This window comes from Argopecten irradians, chromosome 4, assembly GCF_041381155.1.
Source record: "Argopecten irradians isolate NY chromosome 4, Ai_NY, whole genome shotgun sequence".
Taxonomy (NCBI): Eukaryota; Metazoa; Mollusca; class Bivalvia; order Pectinida; family Pectinidae; genus Argopecten; species Argopecten irradians.
In genome coordinates this window covers 29211594-29231385 of record NC_091137.1, presented here as the reverse complement: position 1 = coordinate 29231385, position 19792 = coordinate 29211594, and the positions used below count along the sequence as shown (strand labels likewise).

The window sequence follows — 19792 nt, the reverse complement described above, 5'->3', positions numbered from 1 at the left end:
TATCTCCAATCATCAACTCATAGACTGCAACTCGCATAAAATATTTTAGAAACTTTAACTCGGTCAAGACAAGCCTTCTATTTCCAATTGAATAATAAATTTCAGACGTTTTATACAAGCCTATAAAAACCACGGAATATTAGGGATTGAAGATAAAGACGTTCTACTTAATTTATTCAATTATAATTTCAACTAATTTTATTGATAAAAGCATATGGAAATTTGGCATCGGACAAAGCCGATCAGCCAAGATATATTATTTAAGTGTGTTACTACACTGAAGATTTCAGTATCTATATTGATGGTCTTGTTTAATTCTGTAACACGTTTCCATTGCAGGGAAGATAGGTGACATTTGCAACACTAACGAGGATTGCTTCTCCGCTGTCATGAACAGTTATTGTGACAACGAAACCAGTTCGTGTGTCTGTGATCTCGGACTCAAATCCGAACTCAACAACTCCATTTGTGAAGCAAGAGTGATTGGAGACAAATGCACTGAAGATCCAGACTGTGTTCAAGCAGTTAATAATAGCAACTGCATATCTGGGTTCTGTGAATGTAGGATGGGATATAAAGTATTACATGATGGTCGTGAATGTGATGAAAACAGAATATTTGATGAATGTAAGAGCGACCTTGATTGCAGTGCTGTAATCACGGACAGTGAATGTTTCAATGGTTCATATTGCACATGTCGCCCTGGATTTCAGGAAATACAAAATAACACCCGTTGCATTTTGCGAAAAATCGGAGATGAAAGTTGTGTTATAGACCAAGACTGTTCAGCTGCTATCAACAATAGTTTATGTAAAAATGGTGTTTGTTTATGTGAATCGGGTTATTTCTCAAATGCTCTGAGATCAAATTGCATTTTGAGGAAAGTATTTGATGAAACATGTGAAAAGGAGTCCGACTGTCAGGATGCCGTTGCAAACAGTGAATGTTTTAATGGAACATGCTTGTGTTTACCAGGATATTACGTCACTTCCGGAAATAGTAGCTGCATGAAAAGACGTTTGATGGACGATTGTACAACCACAGTTGACTGTTCTGCCGCTATACCACTTACAAGTTGTCGTCAAGGTGTTTGTCAATGTCATTTTGGTTACTATGGAATCGACAATGGCACTTCATGTAAGCTAAGTGAGTTAAATTTCTTGCGATTTCCTCAAAATCTTCATTTATGTTCAAACAAGTACATAAACTGTCGAAGCCTTATGGTCATGGAATTGGAAACTAATATTATGTTAAGGAGTGTAAGTTGAAAAGGAAAACGTTTCATTGTTAATACCATTTAATCTTAAATAAAAAGAACTATATTACACTTCAAACGAGATATGACAATACAATTCTTTGTTTGTTACAGGAGTTGTTGGTGATGCCTGTGACGAGGACAAAGACTGCTATTTTGCAGTATACGACTCTCTGTGTAAATCAAACTATTGCGCATGCTCCGACGAGTTCGATGCCTTTGAACGTGGAGAGTATTGCGTCCTTCGTACGTATCCAATCACAAGTGGTCAAATTTGATATGATACACTGCGTAGAAATAGAGAACAAAACTTATTGATAAAATACACTGTACCATATCTAAACTAATGATTTATCATCAAATTGTCCACACCCCATTTCTTTGATTGGCTTAGAAGCATAGTCTTTCAGACAGATAAGAACAAGCTCGCCATTCTCGAATCCATTCAAATGAAACGGCAATTGACGCGTAATTGGAATCTTGGTTCTATAAAACAGTTATGTAGACACTGTGAGGCCATGGATACAAAAACTAATTTTGATTAATACATTATTGTCATCGTCTCTTATCACGAAAATTCCGAATTCCTGAAAAATAATTTCTTTTTATACAGAATATGAAAGTATATTACATACGGTGTGCATTAAGTATATGGTTATATGGATATCCTTTCATCCGTTTTGTTAGCATTTCCATGACAGAATGTATCATTTTGTCACCTACAATAAACCATTTTCTGTTGTTTTAGGACCGCTTCTGTTGCGTGAGGTGTGTTATTTCCCATCCCAATGTCACAATATTGACAACAGAAGTATCTGTATCAACGATACATGCCTTTGTGAGACGGGATTCTTTGTGTCAAGTCAACAAGACGCTTGTGTGCCTGGTAGGTATATCATCTCTGATAGTTAGATTATGAATTAATGAGAGAATATGAAAACATTTGAACTAGAATGAACACTTGTAAAGAGTTTTGTCTTTTGGTTTAAACCGATATGAAAAAAATTGATGACGGCTGTACAGCCCCTTCACACTGGATGAAGACTCTTCTACGCTCTCCACGGCCATTAAGATAGTACCGAGATCTTGAAACTTATTGAAAACCATCTTCAGTGTGACTGTTATAACGACACTGATACGCTCCTATCGCGCACAAAAATAGCTTTGCGTCACATTCTTTACGTCAACGGTACGTTATTAGTACGAATATACCACGACAAACCATGCCGCCAATGCGATAATTATACGACTTGGCCCGGACGCTGCTACGCTCTAGAAGATCGCATCACGCTACTATTCCGCTGCTTCCACGAGTTCACATTGCGCTTCTTACGATGTCTTTGAACCTCCTCTATCAGTTCTATTCTCTGCTGAAGAGGAAACGCCTTTTAATGGAAAATCAGGCTTTGATGCACCTTGTGCAATTGCAAGGTATAATTCAAGTCAGGATAAGAGTTGGTCACTGGCTGCAGGAGGTACAACTTCGCTACCAAGGGTATCAGTCCGATTGGACTAATACCCTTGGCTAGCGAAGTTGAATGAGGCAATCTGGCCGTTTTCTTAAAACCCCTGCCTCGACCACCTCTCTTTTTTCCTCCTCTCATAATTACTGTTTTAATGTGACTTTAATATGGATGACTTTGAAATCTGTATTTATATAGTTCGTAAAACGGTCGTGGGGGCCTCATCGTAATAACGTACCATGGTCCTCTTGATCGTAGTAAGAGCGGGGATTACCGTGGGAGGCGCGTAGCTTAGACTTAATGATATCGTAGTTAGAACGTAGCCGTCGTAGTGCAAGCATCAAGAGATCGTAGTTCGAACGCCAGACCGGCGTAGGGAGTGTTGCATCATAGTTTGACGACCAAGCCACGTGAGTCCTACGCTTCTACTACGCTGCTACTACGCTCCATCTACGACCTTGATACGATGCCACTATGATCTTTAAACACCACGATTTCGCTACGTAAATTTTGAACATGTTCAAAATAGTCGTAGCAAAACCACGCAGTATCGTGCCCAATGCAATGACGACCTTCATGCGTTGTTAATACGGCGCCCCTAAAGACCTCGCCACGACGTTGTAACGACCTGCCACGATCTAAATAATTTTCTAGGTCGTAGTGCGCTCTTCGTCCAGTATTAGGAAAACGTTTCATTGTTAATACCATTTAATCTTAAATAAAAAATAGATTACATTTCAAACGAAATATGACAATACAATTCTTTGTTTGTTACAGGAGTTGTTGGTGATGCCTGTGACGAGGACAAAGACTGCTATTTTGCAGTATACGACTCTCTGTGTAAATCAAACTATTGCGCATGCTCCGACGAGTTCGATGCCTTTGAACGTGGAGAGTATTGCGTCCTTCGTACGTATCCAATCACAAGTGGTCAAATTTGATATGATACACTGCGTAGAAATAGAGAACAAAACTTATTGATAAAATACACTGTACCATATCTAAACTAATGATTTATCATCAAATTGTCCACACCCCATTTCTTTGATTGGCTTAGAAGCATAGTCTTTCAGACAAATAAGAACAAGCTCGCCATTCTCGAATCCATTCAAATGAAACGGCAATTGACGTGTAATTGGAATCTTGGTACTATAAAACAGTCATGTAGACACTGTGAGGCCATGGATACAAAAACTAATTTTGATTAATACATTATTGTCATCGTCTCTGATCACGAAAATTCCTAATTCCTGAAAAATCATTTCTTTTTATACAGAATATGAAAGTATATTACATACGGTGTGCATTAAGTCCATGGTTATATGGATATCCTTTCATCCGTTTTGTTAGCATTTCCATGACAGAATGTATCATTTTGTCACCTACAATAAACCATGTTCTGTTGTTTTAGGACCGCTTCTGTTGCGTGAGGTGTGTTATTTCCCATCCCAATGTCACAATATTGACAACAGAAGTATCTGTATCAACGATACATGCCTTTGTGAGACGGGATTCTTTGTGTCAAGTCAACAAGACGCTTGTGTGCCTGGTAGGTATATCATCTCTGATAGTTAGACTATGAATTAATGAGAGAATATGAAAACATTTGAACTAGAATGAACACTTGTAAAGAGTATTGTCTTTTGGTTTAAACTGATATGAAAAAAATTGATGACGGCTGTACAGCCCCTTCACACTGGATGAAGACTCTGCTACGCTCTCCACGACCATTAAGATAGTACCGAGATCTTGAAACTTATTAAAAACCATCTTCAGTGTGACTGTTATAACGACACTGATACGCTCCTATCGCGCACAAAAAGAGCTTTGTGCCACATTCTTTACGTCAACGGTACGTTATTAGTACGAATATACCACGACAAACCATGCCGCCAATGCGATAATTATACGACTTGGCCCGGACGCTGCTACGCTCTAGAAGATCGCATCACGCTACTTTTCCACTGCTTCCACGAGTTCACATTGCGCTTCTTACGATGTCTTTGAACCTTCTTATTCAGTTCTATTCTCTGCTGAAGAGGAAACACCTTTTAATGGAAAATCAGGCTTTGATGCACCTTGTGCAATTGCAAGGTATAATTCAAGTCAGGATAAGAGTTGGTCACTGGCTGCAGGGGGTACAACTTCGCTAACCAAGGGTATCAGTCCGATTGGACTAATACCCTTGGCTAGCGAAGTTGAATGAGGCAATCTGGCCGTTTTCTTAAAACCCCTGCGTCGACCACCTCTCTTTTTTCCTCCTCTCATAATTACTGTTTTAATGTGACTTTAATATGGTTGACTTTGGAATCTGTATTTATATAGTTCGTAAAACGGTCGTGGGGGCCTCGTCGTAATAACGTACCATGGTCCTCTTGATCGTAGTAAGAGCGGGGATTACCGTGGGAGGCGCGTAGCTTAGACTTAATGATATCGTAGTTAGAACGTAGCCGTCGTAGTGCAAGCATCAAGAGATCGTAGTTCGAACGCCAGACCGGCGTAGGGAGTGTTGCATCATAGTTTGACGACCAAGCCACGCGAGTCCTACGCTTCTACTATGCTGCTACTACGCTCCGTCTACGACCTTGATACGATGCCACTATGATCTTTAAACAACACGATCTCGCTACGTAAATTTTGAACATGTTCAAAATAGTCGTAGCACAACCACGCAGTATCGTGCCCAATGTAATGACGACCTTCATGCGTTGTTAATACGGCGCCCCTAAAGACCTCGCCACGACGTTGTAACGACCTGCCACGATCTAAATAATTTTCTAGGTCGTAGTGCGCTCTTCGTCCAGTATTAGTGTGAAGGGGTTTAACGTAAACGTCTAGGCTATCAAGGTGTCTCATGCACAATAACAAAAGAGTTATCTCCCGTTTCCCAAAAGAATTTGCTTCCACAATCAAATATTGACATGTTGCATAAAAGAGCAAGCTTCGTACATAAGTTAGCCATTAGAGGTCTAGACATTTAATTTCTGCAAGTTATCGTGGATGTTTTGCATTTTAAATTATATATTCAAAAGACTTGTCTGCCAGAACTATTTTATTTTGTATCATCGTTAGTGAAAGGAAGTTCATTTTACGGCTGATTCAGTGATTCTTGGCGTTTGTGCTTCCACATCTTGCAATACTTTAATGCCTACTTCGTAAGCGATTATATCTAAAGTGAATGTATATATCTGTAATAGATTGCATACCTATTGTATTATTATCGGTCTCGCCAATCCCTTTCAACACGTACAAATAAAATATCGGTAAAGGTTCATTATGTAATATTGAGTGAAGTTTTGATCTCTCGCTTTATCCCCTATTAAATGTCACCGGGTCAGTTTCACGTCCATATGTGTGAGACTGTTATATAATAGCCTGCGTGATTATACCAGCATTTATTTAATTAAGATCGTGACCTGGGGATAATCGTTAAGCTGTTATTAAGGTTATCCATGAATCATGGATGAAACATTTCTAATTACTTATTAAGAGTTGTTGATTTTTCTAATCGAAAGCGATACCATGTGTTTTTTAATTTGTTTTAAGTCATTGTAGTGTATATAGTATACATGTACCTTGGTACAATGTTTGCCAAAATACATTGTACTGCATGTGTATATTAACCTCGCCTAGTTTCCTAGAATCACAAATGAACGATTAAACATTAATGTTGCTGATGTTGCGCCATTATATAACTCAGTTTTGATCATTTTTCGTATATTAGAGAGCAACCAACTAAATGATTTTACATAGACCACAGTGTTAAACTTTGTTAAAGTTTTGTACTGTATTATTAAAACAAAGACATATTAGTTAGGTATTGTGTTCTATAATTAAAGTCTAGGTTCTCATATAATACTAGATTGAAAAAAAAGTTTGGGTCCTTCTGCTCAAACTCCAACCAGGGTAGCTTTATTGAAATCAGGCGCATTTTGCACTAAAATATCCGGAAATTCTAATGTTTTTACCTATTCATTATCAAAATTGATATTTTGAACCTAAATCTCAATATGAATTTCCAAATTGATATTATGGTTATCTAGGAATAATTACCTGTCAGAAAACATTTTTACTTTTGAAATTCATAATTAGCCAGCCAATCAGCGGCCGGGTTAAAATTCTATCCTGGGCTCAATCTTGTATACACAGGGGCCATTTCGAAGGTCTTTTTTTATTTAGTTGGTTGATCCCTATAATCAATATTGTTTCGGAGTAATATATAAATATCTGATGTAGCATGCTAATATGATGCACTTGTTTTACAAGTAATTTCTATTACAGATATTATGTCACTTTTCCGAATAGATGATCAAAGAAAAAAAATCGTCTTATTTTGAAGCTTTTAGAGTATTTATATTAAGTTAAAAACTTGATTTTAATTTTTTCACCATTCCACTACAATATCCCAGGAGAATGAAAAAAAAACAACAAAAAAACAAAAAACAAAAAAAAACAGCAAAACTACATAACCAGGAGGTTTTTTGTTATATATCATTAAGCCAAAAGCAATCGACGTTCATCTTGATAATAATCACATTAGTTACGCACATAACAACAAATTACCAGGTTAATGACACGCATACCATCCCTGAGGAGTAACAACCTAACGATGTAAAATGACAAACGAACAAATACTCCAGTAAGTGGTAGGTATAAGGAGAACATGATGATGCATTGTATCGCATGATTTTTATTGTTATGAAGCGCTGAAGGTTTTGTAATGCTAACAGTATTATTTCTCCGTCATTTCCCTGAGTAACCAAAATATCCTAATAGCCTAACCAAACATCAGTGTTGCAGATGTACTTTTGACCAACTAATTTTCTCGACTGTGAAATTCAGCATTTATATGTTTGGAACATTTTCACAACAATTTAATTCTGAATCGTCATTTCTACTCGGGCTTTATGTTTTGTAATGCAGGATTTTCGCTTATTGTAATCGCCCGCCCGTGGCAACACTGCGTGATAATATGGTTGCTTACAGTAATGTCTTTTTGTCTTACCCTGTGAACAAATGATATCCTAAATATTTGATACATAATTCCATTAACACGGTCAGGGATTGGACTGTATTATGACATTTCCGCCATATAAAGGAATATAAGTCTTATTACGTGTTTTGTAACTTAGAATGTGTGACATTTTGTAACATGATTTAAATATAATACTTACTTATTGTAGAATATTATATTTCTGTCAATCATGACTCGGATGTCGTTTGGAAATAGTATATTACATGTAATGAGATTTGGTATTAAGATGTCATCCTACCATAGACATAAAACGAACTAAACATATTTCATGATATGTTACATGTAATATGTATCATAAAGTCTTTTTATAAATAAAAAAAATCATATTTCTGACTATCAACTGCAAATTAATGTATCCGCTGAAAAATTAGTAGACACCGAAAAGTCGATAAGTCGCATCGATAGTAAGATAAAGGAACTAATATACTGAAAACAGTCGACCAATCCCTAACAAGCTTGTGTTGTTGACGTCGACATTGACAAGTTTGTTATTAACATTGATTACATTTTACATCTAATTAAAATAGCTTTACATAAGTTCAGATAGGATGTGTCCAGCTGGCGTACACTAATTACTCACCTTTGTTAGATGGATGGTACAATGTTAACATTATAAACATTATCTGAATACAAATTCATAATACAAAGTGCAATTTTATATTTATGGAGCATGACATTATTAAATAAATGTATTTAATAAAATACGGTATAGCCAAATATGTACGCGGGTTACATTGCATGTGGGCTATAAACGAGAAAATTAATATTTCAAATTGTCGCGATCTGGGTTTTGGGCTTTTTAGGATTCAACCATTCGAATTTCAAACTTTAACGATCATAAATCTATTCCACGAAATCATGCACACTCATATTCTCCAAATTACTATACATTTATGTCCGCGGTGGCAGTGTGATATTAAGGTTTTACCCGAAAGGCTTGCCGGGGGGAATAATACATCTGATTGTAAATAAACCTTCATATCACACTGCCACAGGGGACATAATTTGCTTATTGTACCAAAATTCGTGGTACGTTAATCTGGTTTGAATATAACTTAATTTTGAAATCATGACGAGCTAAAAATGAGTTAAAAATGACGTTTTACACTCCGTCCGTCATTGTTGAATAATTGGAAGGGGAGATAACTTCGTTTAAAAGACGGGTGGTCACCATAAGGGCACGCCCCCTAGTGAAATACTATGTTTTATTTCCCTGTCATGTGACGTGTTTCAACTAATCACAGACACTGTGATAAACATAACGTATAATAATCGGTTTTAAGGTATTTTGGAGACCGATCAAACTTGATTTAGGGTACAACAACCTCAACTGTACCAAAGGACCGGATTATTCAACGTCAACAATCAGTAACAGATCTTTTACATTCAGAATTGTACGGTTATATGGCAAAATATATTTTTCCATGTATAAATTAATCCAATTTACATTCGTATGCAATTAGGAAAGCAAACATTGTGAAACATAATGAAAGAGAAGTAGTATACAGGCGGATCTCTGATATTCCCGTCACTTTTAATCAAGGAATCTTTGTAATCATATTTCACTTTGATGGTTTCGAAAACGGATTGTCATGTTTTAATAATCCTACACTATATAGCAATATAGCGTTCTATAAAAGAATTCGAAATAAGTCTCTTTGTTGTGTCAGACGAACCAAATATCCCTGGGTTACGCCGAGTTGAACTGAGCATGCTCTTAACAAATGCTCTGGGCGGATATAGCAAACAGCCTTTATGTAATTGAAATTAATTGAAGTATTCAGAGGGATATATTCGAAATCGTGGGTTATGTTTTGTATTTTGATGAGTATAGCTGATTACGTCTGTAAAAATCATAGGTACTATACTGTATCCAGAATATAATACCAAATTATAGGTACCATACTGTATCCAGAATATAATACCAAATTATAAGTACCACACTGTATCTAGAATATAATACCAAATTATAGGTACCATACTGTATCCAGAATATAATACCAAATTATAGGTACCATACTGTATCCAGAATATAATACCAAATTATAGGTACTATACTGTATCCAGAATATAATACCAAATTATAGGTACCATACTGTATCCAGAATACAATAACAAATTATAGGTACCACACTGTATGAAGGATACAATACCACTGTTCACCGACAATCAAATAACATTATATAAAGCTGACTTTACGAGAAATCTATCGAGATAACGATATCGACTGTTATGACTTTTCCAATTAAGTACTATTGGAAGAAACTGAGACATAAACTTGTGTTTTAGCGAGGTTTTTTTTTAAATTCAACATTGCAATGAATGGTACCTTTGGGGAATACATGGTGCCCCAAAGATCAATGATATGGCCTTAGGTTTGAACGAGCGCTCTGTATAACTGTTAAGCCGCCTACAATAAGGAATTGGCAAGTGTGGAAGAACGTCTGGTTTAGTTATTAAACCATATAGCTTATCATCAACAACAATTTATAGCCCGTTTTTTCATGCACGGCTTACGAGTAAATGGAAACATCTCGCTGTGATGGCAAAGATGTTGTTACTAAAAATACAAACTGTCGTTCATCTAATATCGTTATGAAGGATTTATTATCTCATACTACCGTAGAACCGCCTATAAGGCGGTGATGTAACGCACTATTAATACGAATAGCATCATATGCATTTATTATAACGATTTCAGTATGCATACATAAATAACATTTTTCCCATGTTCGCAGATTTGTTTCCAAGTTAGTTTCCTCTTTATACAATATGTGGTATCCAAAATAAAAAAAAAATATCACGTCATCTGTGTCATTGCGTGATCATACATCACTAATTTGATCTTCCTGATCACAAGGATGATTTTTGTTTTGTTTTATCTTCCGTATGTCTTCATTGATATCATTTTTAGCTTTGAGTAAGGCTAAAGTTCCTGGTGTGTCAATACTCATGATCAGTCTCCCGGTTGTTGAGACACGACGGAGTCTATGAAAGCGGTGTTGTACGTTCAGCAGGAATGCGTGAGAGGAATATGATGACGATGACTGATTCGTTCGTAATCAAGGTAGTTGGCATGCTCGGTATCTTCTGCTGTATAATCCAACTAACTCACCACATCTCTATCAAAACACGAATAACTACTCCCCAAAATTAAATCTACGCACAAAACGTTTAACGCCACATTTTTATTAGATTATTCTAAAATTAAGTAAGCTGTTAATTGAGCGGTAGCAAACTAAAACCCTATTTTTAGTTTTTTTCCCTCATAGATAGGATGACATAACGACCTGCTATCTCATTATTTGTCGGTCTGAAGTATATTTCTGAAGACGTAATGTAGAACTTCTAACCCAGTAAAACCCCACTGACAACGGATTAAACCATCACTCCGCTACCAGAATACCTAACGCCGATCATAGTAACAAACTTAGCATGTAAAACATAAAAGACTTTTGCATGCCAATAAGGTAAACCGAACCCACAACTTTACACATAAGGGGTGAAGTCCCATGGCCGAAATTGAGTTGATGTCAAGTCAGATATAATAAAGATTATAATTTTTAGAAAGACATTTTGTAGAAGGAACATGTAATGATATTTGTTATCGTTGTTTGCAGAAGGTAAACCAGTGATTATCTTCTGTTACCACCGTAAAATAAATACAATGTAACAGAACTAGTACCCCAGTAACACCAGTCCGACCATTCAGTACAATCTACACATACAAATGATTACATTACAATATTTCCTTCGGTGTCGGAACAAATGAAATCTGTACATCGGAATATACTTATAACAAGAATGTATGTAAACTTTCTATATCAAATTGACAGCAAAGAATTGTGTAGCTATCGGTTTCATTAGTCATTGGAAATAGCAAAAACTAAGAGCTTGTGTTTGTGACAAAAGGACATTACAATCGTCACCGAATCACACGTAACGAAGCTGAAAGAATGGGAGGTGTGGGATACCATAGAAACCGGATATAAGAGTCTTAAGATAAACCAAAGCTTTGAGTGGGCTTAATGTATGACTACACGAGATTCTCTCGAAATCCACTTGGTGCAATACATATATTGTCTGGGGTCTATAATACATTGTCCTTATCTTGGCACACCCCTAGACACAATAACACATCTCCCGGGACGCCCTTGCACGTGCTTCCATGTATACGTTATAGCAAGATAATCACAAGCACGTGTAATAAATGCCTATATCGACCTGTACGTGCATATTATACATAGCAGATGTCCGCCAAGGTCAGTAGAGCGGTCACATCGAGTGAAACTTGTTTACACAAGTAAAACATGTTGACATCTTTGTAATCACTTGTCGCCGCCCATTGTTCCGGGAAGGCCTGCCAAAATGTCTGCTCACTGCAAAACTTGTTATAATAGTATGTCTCCTAAATGTAACCCATTGAAATTAATGTACTAAACACAGTAATACATGTCTGATGTCAGACGGAACCTTGGAACAGATTGAAATATAAGGTGGTGAATGATATTGGAGTCTTCTGTAACCTTTTGGTACAACATTGGCTAATCAAATATGGCCTCCGAAATTTTTATCTTTATTATTCTTTTTTCAAAGTTCATATCCATATAATTATCAAATGAGTGACCAGTTTATGTTTGCTTATACAATTCTGAACACTTTTCGAAATGAATTCTTTATTGCAAAACATTGTTATTCTTGTGTGCCGATAGGTTGTATACACATGCATGTATCCCCACGACAAAGTTGATGGTATGCTGGACTTACCCTCTCTGTCTCTCTGTCTCAAATACTTTTATATCATACCGTTGCCCTCGGCAAACCTTGTCCATCAAAGCTGCCTTCATGAAGACAATAGTGCCATGAGTTCATATCACTTACAACATATTAACGTTGTAAATACGCTTAAACACTTTAAGTATAAAATAAGATATATGGAAGTATCAAGTATATCTTGTTAAGTATTGTTGGAGCTGTTAATTATCTGCTGCCATTTGTAAACTGAAATGTTAAAGAAGTTATTGCGGAATGTCTAATATACAGACGAATTATTCATATTAGCATCCGTTTGTAGGTATCTACGTTAGTCGAAAGAAAATAATGTTGCAAAAGTGAAATAGCTAAATGTTATTCTATGAACGTCACGTTCATTTTCCGCATATAAAACACTAAGTTATTAACGGTGGAATTGAAACGTTTAAATAGGTTACTTTCTAAGATGCGACTGAGTACGCACGCTTTTAGCGCGTACGCTTTAGTTGACGAAATGTTACCTCAACCACAACATTCACGGACAATGATATATGATAAGCAATGGGCATTAACATAGTGGTAATAATACTGGATCTCAATTGTGTCTGTTTTTTATTGATCTACTCTTTCTCCGTTAAACGTATTCCATAAACACCATAATGTATATTAAACGTGTTTGTTTGTTACATACAAATGTTACGCCGAAATCGATTCTGAACGGTTTTTTTAATTCACTGTTGTAGTAATCGATTAATGAATAACACACCAAAAATAAAATTAACGAAGTAATATTTCATATTCTGACTATTCTAGCACGAACAGATCTTAAATTGTAAGCACTACTTCAATGCCCTCCTCACGTGAAGTTTTACATCTACCGTAGTGTGTTCACTGTCGGTGTTTCGCACTAAATTGTCTGCTATTATTCATTACAGAAAATAAAATAATGCTATCATCGTAAACAAAAAAGAAATCGTATATATACATATTATTGTTACCAATTTACCAATATGCTGTTTTATTGTAGGAATGGTATGGAATGTAGGTATACCATGTGATACTTCGTGCATTCGTCATTATAGGATAACATATATAACAGACTTGTAGGAAGTGGAGAAGGTGTGAGTTACCAATATAGCATATGAATTAAATATACACTGAGTTTCAATCTGCAGTAATCAACATCAAAAACACAGCCATTTCTGTAAGTCTTCTGTAGCCCGTTCATTGTAAGCTTAGTCTTCTAGATTGAACGGTTATTAGGTGACTAGTGAAGCTTTTTCTTCAAATGAAAAATGGATAAAAATTATATGTATACATATCAAGCAACGTTATCGTCCTGGAAATTCAAACTGGCATCTATAGATATAATTATACATATCGAAGGAAATAAGAGCTATTGGTAAGGGTAATATTTGTTTTACCAAATAACTATGTCATTATGTTTACTACTGTCTATATCAGGTTTCCTCGCCACTTGCTTTACAAAACATGCATATTGAGTCCTTTTCTACATTGAGGTGCTAATTGCGGTTGTAAATTATATCAATTATATCACAGAGGCTGAAATGAATACTACATTGTTAATAAATTTATCTGTTATATGCTACAGTGACATGATCACATCAGAGCATAATTGTTCAACTGACGATTTTGAATATTTGCCCACCAATCTACGTATTATGCAAACATTCATTAAAAAATAAACAGCGATTGAATAATTGTTATCTACTTGTAATTTTATGAGTCCATAATGTTATAATAGGAACTTCTTTGATTATATGAAATATTTGAATATGATCATGATCCCATATACCTATTTTCTGAAATCTACATTTTCTACGCAAATTTTATTTTGCATATTTTGTTATTAATTTAATTTAAAAGCTCTTTAACAAACTAGACATCGATCGAAAACGTATGGTTAGCCTTAATGCAAATAAAATTTTGGTACACTTAGTTTTTTTTTCAACTTGCCAAAAGAAGTTATTTTCAGATTTATAACATATTACTAGATTTGATAATGGCTAATACTTTAAGGTAGTTTTTTGAGATGCTAAATAAAAAACTTTGTATTCAGAATGTTGTTCAGAATTGTAAACGGTTGTGGTTTATTGCCTGTTTGAATACCTCAAATATTTAACACACTTTGTTTTATAGGGGCCCGCAATGGGTGAACTACCTATCGGTGTGTACGCGTATGTTACAGTGCCTGCCATGGATAGGTATTTAGCAGTGCATGTTACCAGTCGGACCCGACTCGTGCGATACACGTGTAAATGCCATTAGTACTAATACCAATATCTCAAGCTTCATTACTGAGCTTGTTGACGGATATATCGCCAAAAGACACACGAGCAATAGCACATGTAACGATATCCTAAAACAATTCTCAAACGTTTCTGAATCTGCAATATGTAGATGTGATATCAAACTGGAGGATATCGTTGTGTTCGTACCTACACGGGCATATGCACGAGAGTGAAAGAAAACATGCCCCTTCCACTGAAGGCAGTACCGGGATTATGGCGGGCTGTATTGTCTTTGGAGCTATTACTTATGATTCCTATGACTGTTTGTTTGGCAGATCCAGTCCTGATTGGGGATTTATGTGATTCCGACATCAAGTGCCGGCTAGCTGTTGACCATTCAATCTGTGGATTTGGACCCGACCGGAAGTGCATGTGTGAAATCACACATTACCCAGAGAACGGCGGGAAACTTTGTCAAGAAAGTAAGTGATTTATTATGTCCTTGTATTTATCTTCGTGCAGTTGCTTTTAAACAGCATGACTATGTGGTTTGTAAACAATGAAGCAGCAACATATTATTATTTTTCATGTCTGTCATAAGGCATTAGACATGAAAGGCTATTATATACATCAATTTTAATTCGATTTGGTTAATATCATACACTTACGACAAACGAATATATACACAAAATTTATAATCTGGAATAAATATATATAACAAACATTATAGAAAAAATATTGTATGCAAAGATATTATAATACAAAGGCACAAAAGAGTCAGAACGACACATATACTAAAACTCAACTAAAGGTTGGATTACAGCTTCCGATGTTGTGATATTCAAAACAAAACCAATACGTATAATAATCGCACACGAATGTCTATAAAACGTTTAATAACAATACTGATATGAGTAGTAATGTCGACCATACATTTGTCTATAATATCCATCTTTTAAAAATACTTAAGTTATTATTTCTCCGTCAATTCATTTTTCTTGGACGTTATAACAAACAGAGTAGATAATTATGTTCGAAGCTTCTTAAATACATATCATTGGTGGGAATAGTGAGAGGTAGATATCAATTGATGGAAATGTAATGCATAGGGAATTAATTGAAGGTCAAGCTTTTCGTGAAAGGTGTAGCTTCTTTCAATGTTAATATATACAATTATGGCCCTCTGTGGAGGGATACATCCAGAATTGTCTCCCTGGAAAGTGTCATTTTCTCAAGGGCGAATCTCTGGTAACAATGTTGCTAAATCCGTCGGGCTACGAAAATAAGCAACATGGTTGCTATTGTTGGTTGACGTTGCAGATGACGCGGTCACGTGCCGAGCTTCCAAGGGTTATTTTCCTGGGGTTATTTTCCTGACGGGTTATTTCCCTCGCCTTCCTATTCCGGTGAAATATCTAACTTATTCAATTGTCATGTGATCAAGTTTAATCTAATCAGATCATTCTAAATGTTAGTGAGGTATAATAATTATTTTTATTATACCTCACTTTAATTTAGAATGTTCTGATTGGATTAATGTTGATCACATGACAATAAGTTAGATATTACACCATAATTGGAAGGCGAGGGAAATAACCTAAAACATAACGAGGGGAACGTTGTATTAAGTTTTATAAAGAAATGACAACAATACTAAAGTAAAATCAGTTGCATTGCATTGAATCTTTTACTACCAGCTTTTCCCTATTATAAAAAGCCATGCGTGAAACCTAATGTAATTCGATATTACGATCTTGATGATTTGTTTGTTTCTGTGATTATATTAACGTCCTATTTACTGCCAAGGTCATGTGAGGACGGCGTCCCATGTAAGCAGTTTGTCGCGTGTATGAAGATCGGGTGTGTGGTTTAGGAGACTGCGGTGTATTCATGTTGTGTCTTCTTGTGTAGTGGAACACTTGCTATTTTTATAGTGCTATATCACTGAGGCATGCTTCCGAAGTCACAGAGCAGCACACCCCACCCGGTCACATTATACTGACAACGGGCGAACCAGTCGTCCCATTCTCTTTATGCTGAGTGCTAAGCAGGAGCAGAAACTACCACTTTTATAGCATTTGGTGTGTCATGTACAGGGGACAGAACCCAGAGCCTTCTTTACTGACTCAACCGAAACTCAAAAGTGAGGTTGGAAGAAAAAAAGATAAAATACTAAATTTAGTCACCTTTTACAATCATGCAATAGAGACAGCAGATATCAATTTTACGCCCTACCTGCAGAACCACGAAGGTGTGGTCTACAGTAAGATCTAAAGTTGTGCATGCTATGTAGCATGTTCGCCAAACTATGAAATGACAGGCACCTTTACAACTAGTTGGTAATATACGTGTAGGGATCCACGATAGAGTGTATTGCTAGTATGAAATATTGAGCATTGCTCCTGTTATCTCAGTATATTATAGCTATTAGTATATATCAAAGAAACAAAATTTAACAAAGAATGACAATTTATTGATTTTTACACGTGTCCTATCAAGGCTTCGAACTCACGATCTACGGCACCGAATCGTCTAGCCAGACATACCTGCATCTTTTACCATCGCGTCACATCCACTTCCCAAAAAAGGAGGTTTCAATGACGAAGAGATAGTCGGTTCGACATGCTGACATGATCACTGTAAATTGTCGAATAGATTATTTGAATTCATTGATACGAATTGTACACAAATTTTATATAACCATCAACAATGTGCAATATCAACAGGAATTTCAAACTATTAATATATGTATACTACCGTTGATCCGGATTGGTAAAGTACGTTTTTAAATACTTTTTATTAACTTCAGTGAAACAAAATCAGAGTAAAGTTAACATTCAGGAATGTGATACAATCAATTTACAATCAAATTATTTGTTCAAAAGTTCAATTTTTCAAATACTCCAACAATCGTCTGGTTTAATGACACCAGCGTATTGCTTGATATAAATAGTAAACTGAATAAAATTCATACTGACATAGATGTAGCATAAACATATGTTCTTGATGCATTATCTTACACACTGGTTTATGTTTTCTTTATTATTACCAGTACACAATCTAATATCGATTATGTTGTAAACTATCTAGACATATAACGACGTCCTAATAAACATACTTTACTCATGATACAATACATGTTGTTCAGTGACATCTGATAAAGTAAACAGCTATCTTATCTTCTAAATTCTTATTGCAATATGATATGTATAGATATTTTCATTAGCGGCATAGCATGTAGTACATCGGTTTTTATCAGTTCGCCACTGTTCCCTTTTATGGTGAGCAATATGACGCGTGTCGTTTCATACGTAGACTATAACATCTTTACACCATCAGTCACGTTTATTGCAATAAAATTTCTCTTGACGAATGAAAAAAAAATTATAGCGCATCGAGATTAATCTGAGTCTTACTTCACAGGTTCGACGTTAAGTTTTAATCTATTGGTAATGGAATCCGTGATGCTAGCTTTATGGAAATTTAATACTCAAGATTACAGCAACTTTCTGATAAACCTTGATATAATGTACGTTTGAGTTATTAGTGACTGATATAGCTGTATATCATTAAAGACTGCTGTGATTGTCTCAAAAGTATCATATTGTTTGTAAAGAATATTTTGATTGGTTGGAAAATGTTCTTTATCATAAAACGTAACAAGACGTCGCCGGTTATAATGTATCCCCCGATCGGCTGGTTAAAGTGTCAAAATATATGGAAATTCATCTTATTTTATTGGTTTACAAGGGTTACCCTAAATAAATTGTTATGTAATGGAGACATTAAACAAAAAATCATAATGTCTGCGTAACATTTCCTTTTTATTTGACTTTAATAACAACTGTAGCAATTTACAGTCTCAACATATTACAAAGTTACCTCCCTTGTGGGATACCGTCTTAACATATTACAAAATTACCTCCCCTGTGGGTAGGTTCTATTGTGATGCGATTATTATTATTATTATCATTATAATTTTAACTTACATAAGGTGTTCTAGCATATCCATTGATGCCTGTTAGCGCACCATGACAGATATACTAGAACACCCAATGTATTTTACAAACCAATGCATGTCAAAAATATGACAACCAAGTTTTATATTTACATTTAGAGTAGTCATTATCGCTTACAAAAGAAAAGAGATAAACAAATAAAGCATGGAAATAAATGTTAATTTCTGCATACAGAAAACTATCAGACGATGGAACAGCCTATGATTTGGTGGGAAATACTTGGAGTAACTGACTTCCGGTTAGTTGTCATGGACAACTGAATACATAATAGCAGTAGATGAAACAGTCCTATCGATTAATCAGATATACAATGATAAATACAACACTTCAATCAATTTCACATATTTAAATAAAAATATATTTTGAAATTGGTCAATTTTAAGATAATGTAAACATTTTTTTTAATTTACTTCTCACAATGCCTTAAACCCAGTGTTTTTGGACCTCTTGAACTCTTGTTGTAGTATTAGTACACCAGAGACTAACTGCCAATGTTAATATTGGAAAAAACACACATTGAGTTTAGTAGCAACATATAGGTACTGTGTAGTGACCATGTAAATATGTCGTTTTCTCTGAAAAGTATAATGTTACGCTCGTAGGGGCAGATAACTCTGTTATATGCAAATACAAAATACTATTCGGAAAACAAACAGGTTAGACACAAAACTTAAATGTTGGTAAATGCTTCCTGTGTACTAACTTGCCAACCTGGATTATATCAGACAAAAGTGTACCGTTTGGAATGACAAGTAAGATGATTTCTAAATGTCAAGGGCCAATTATCTTTATACACAAGAATGTCCTGAACGCTGATTTTACCTAATTATTTGAGTACTGACTGTTCCATGGTATAGATACCATCATGTACGCAGCATCATACACTTACATAGACTAACAATAAATAGTAGACTAGACTGCAATACATACGCACACTCAAGATTCCGCCCGGAAAATTGCTAGAATTATGCAGGTATGAAGATAAATATGAAACGTTGTTGTTCTAGCGCAAAATC

The 19792-nt window shown here is 35.6% G+C and overlaps 1 protein-coding gene across 1 annotated transcript in view; it reads left to right on the top strand.

Annotated features, from left to right (window-relative positions):
• The window catches only part of LOC138321220 (cell death abnormality protein 1-like), a 44066-nt gene that overhangs the window by 1982 nt on the left and 22292 nt on the right, over positions 1-19792 (top strand). Inside the window, exons 2-5 of the mRNA XM_069264735.1 lie at positions 340-1146; positions 1370-1501; positions 2004-2141; positions 15093-15239. Coding sequence (XP_069120836.1) covers positions 340-1146; positions 1370-1501; positions 2004-2141; positions 15093-15239 — 1224 coding nt within the window. The remainder of the gene's footprint in view (positions 1-339; positions 1147-1369; positions 1502-2003; positions 2142-15092; positions 15240-19792) is intronic.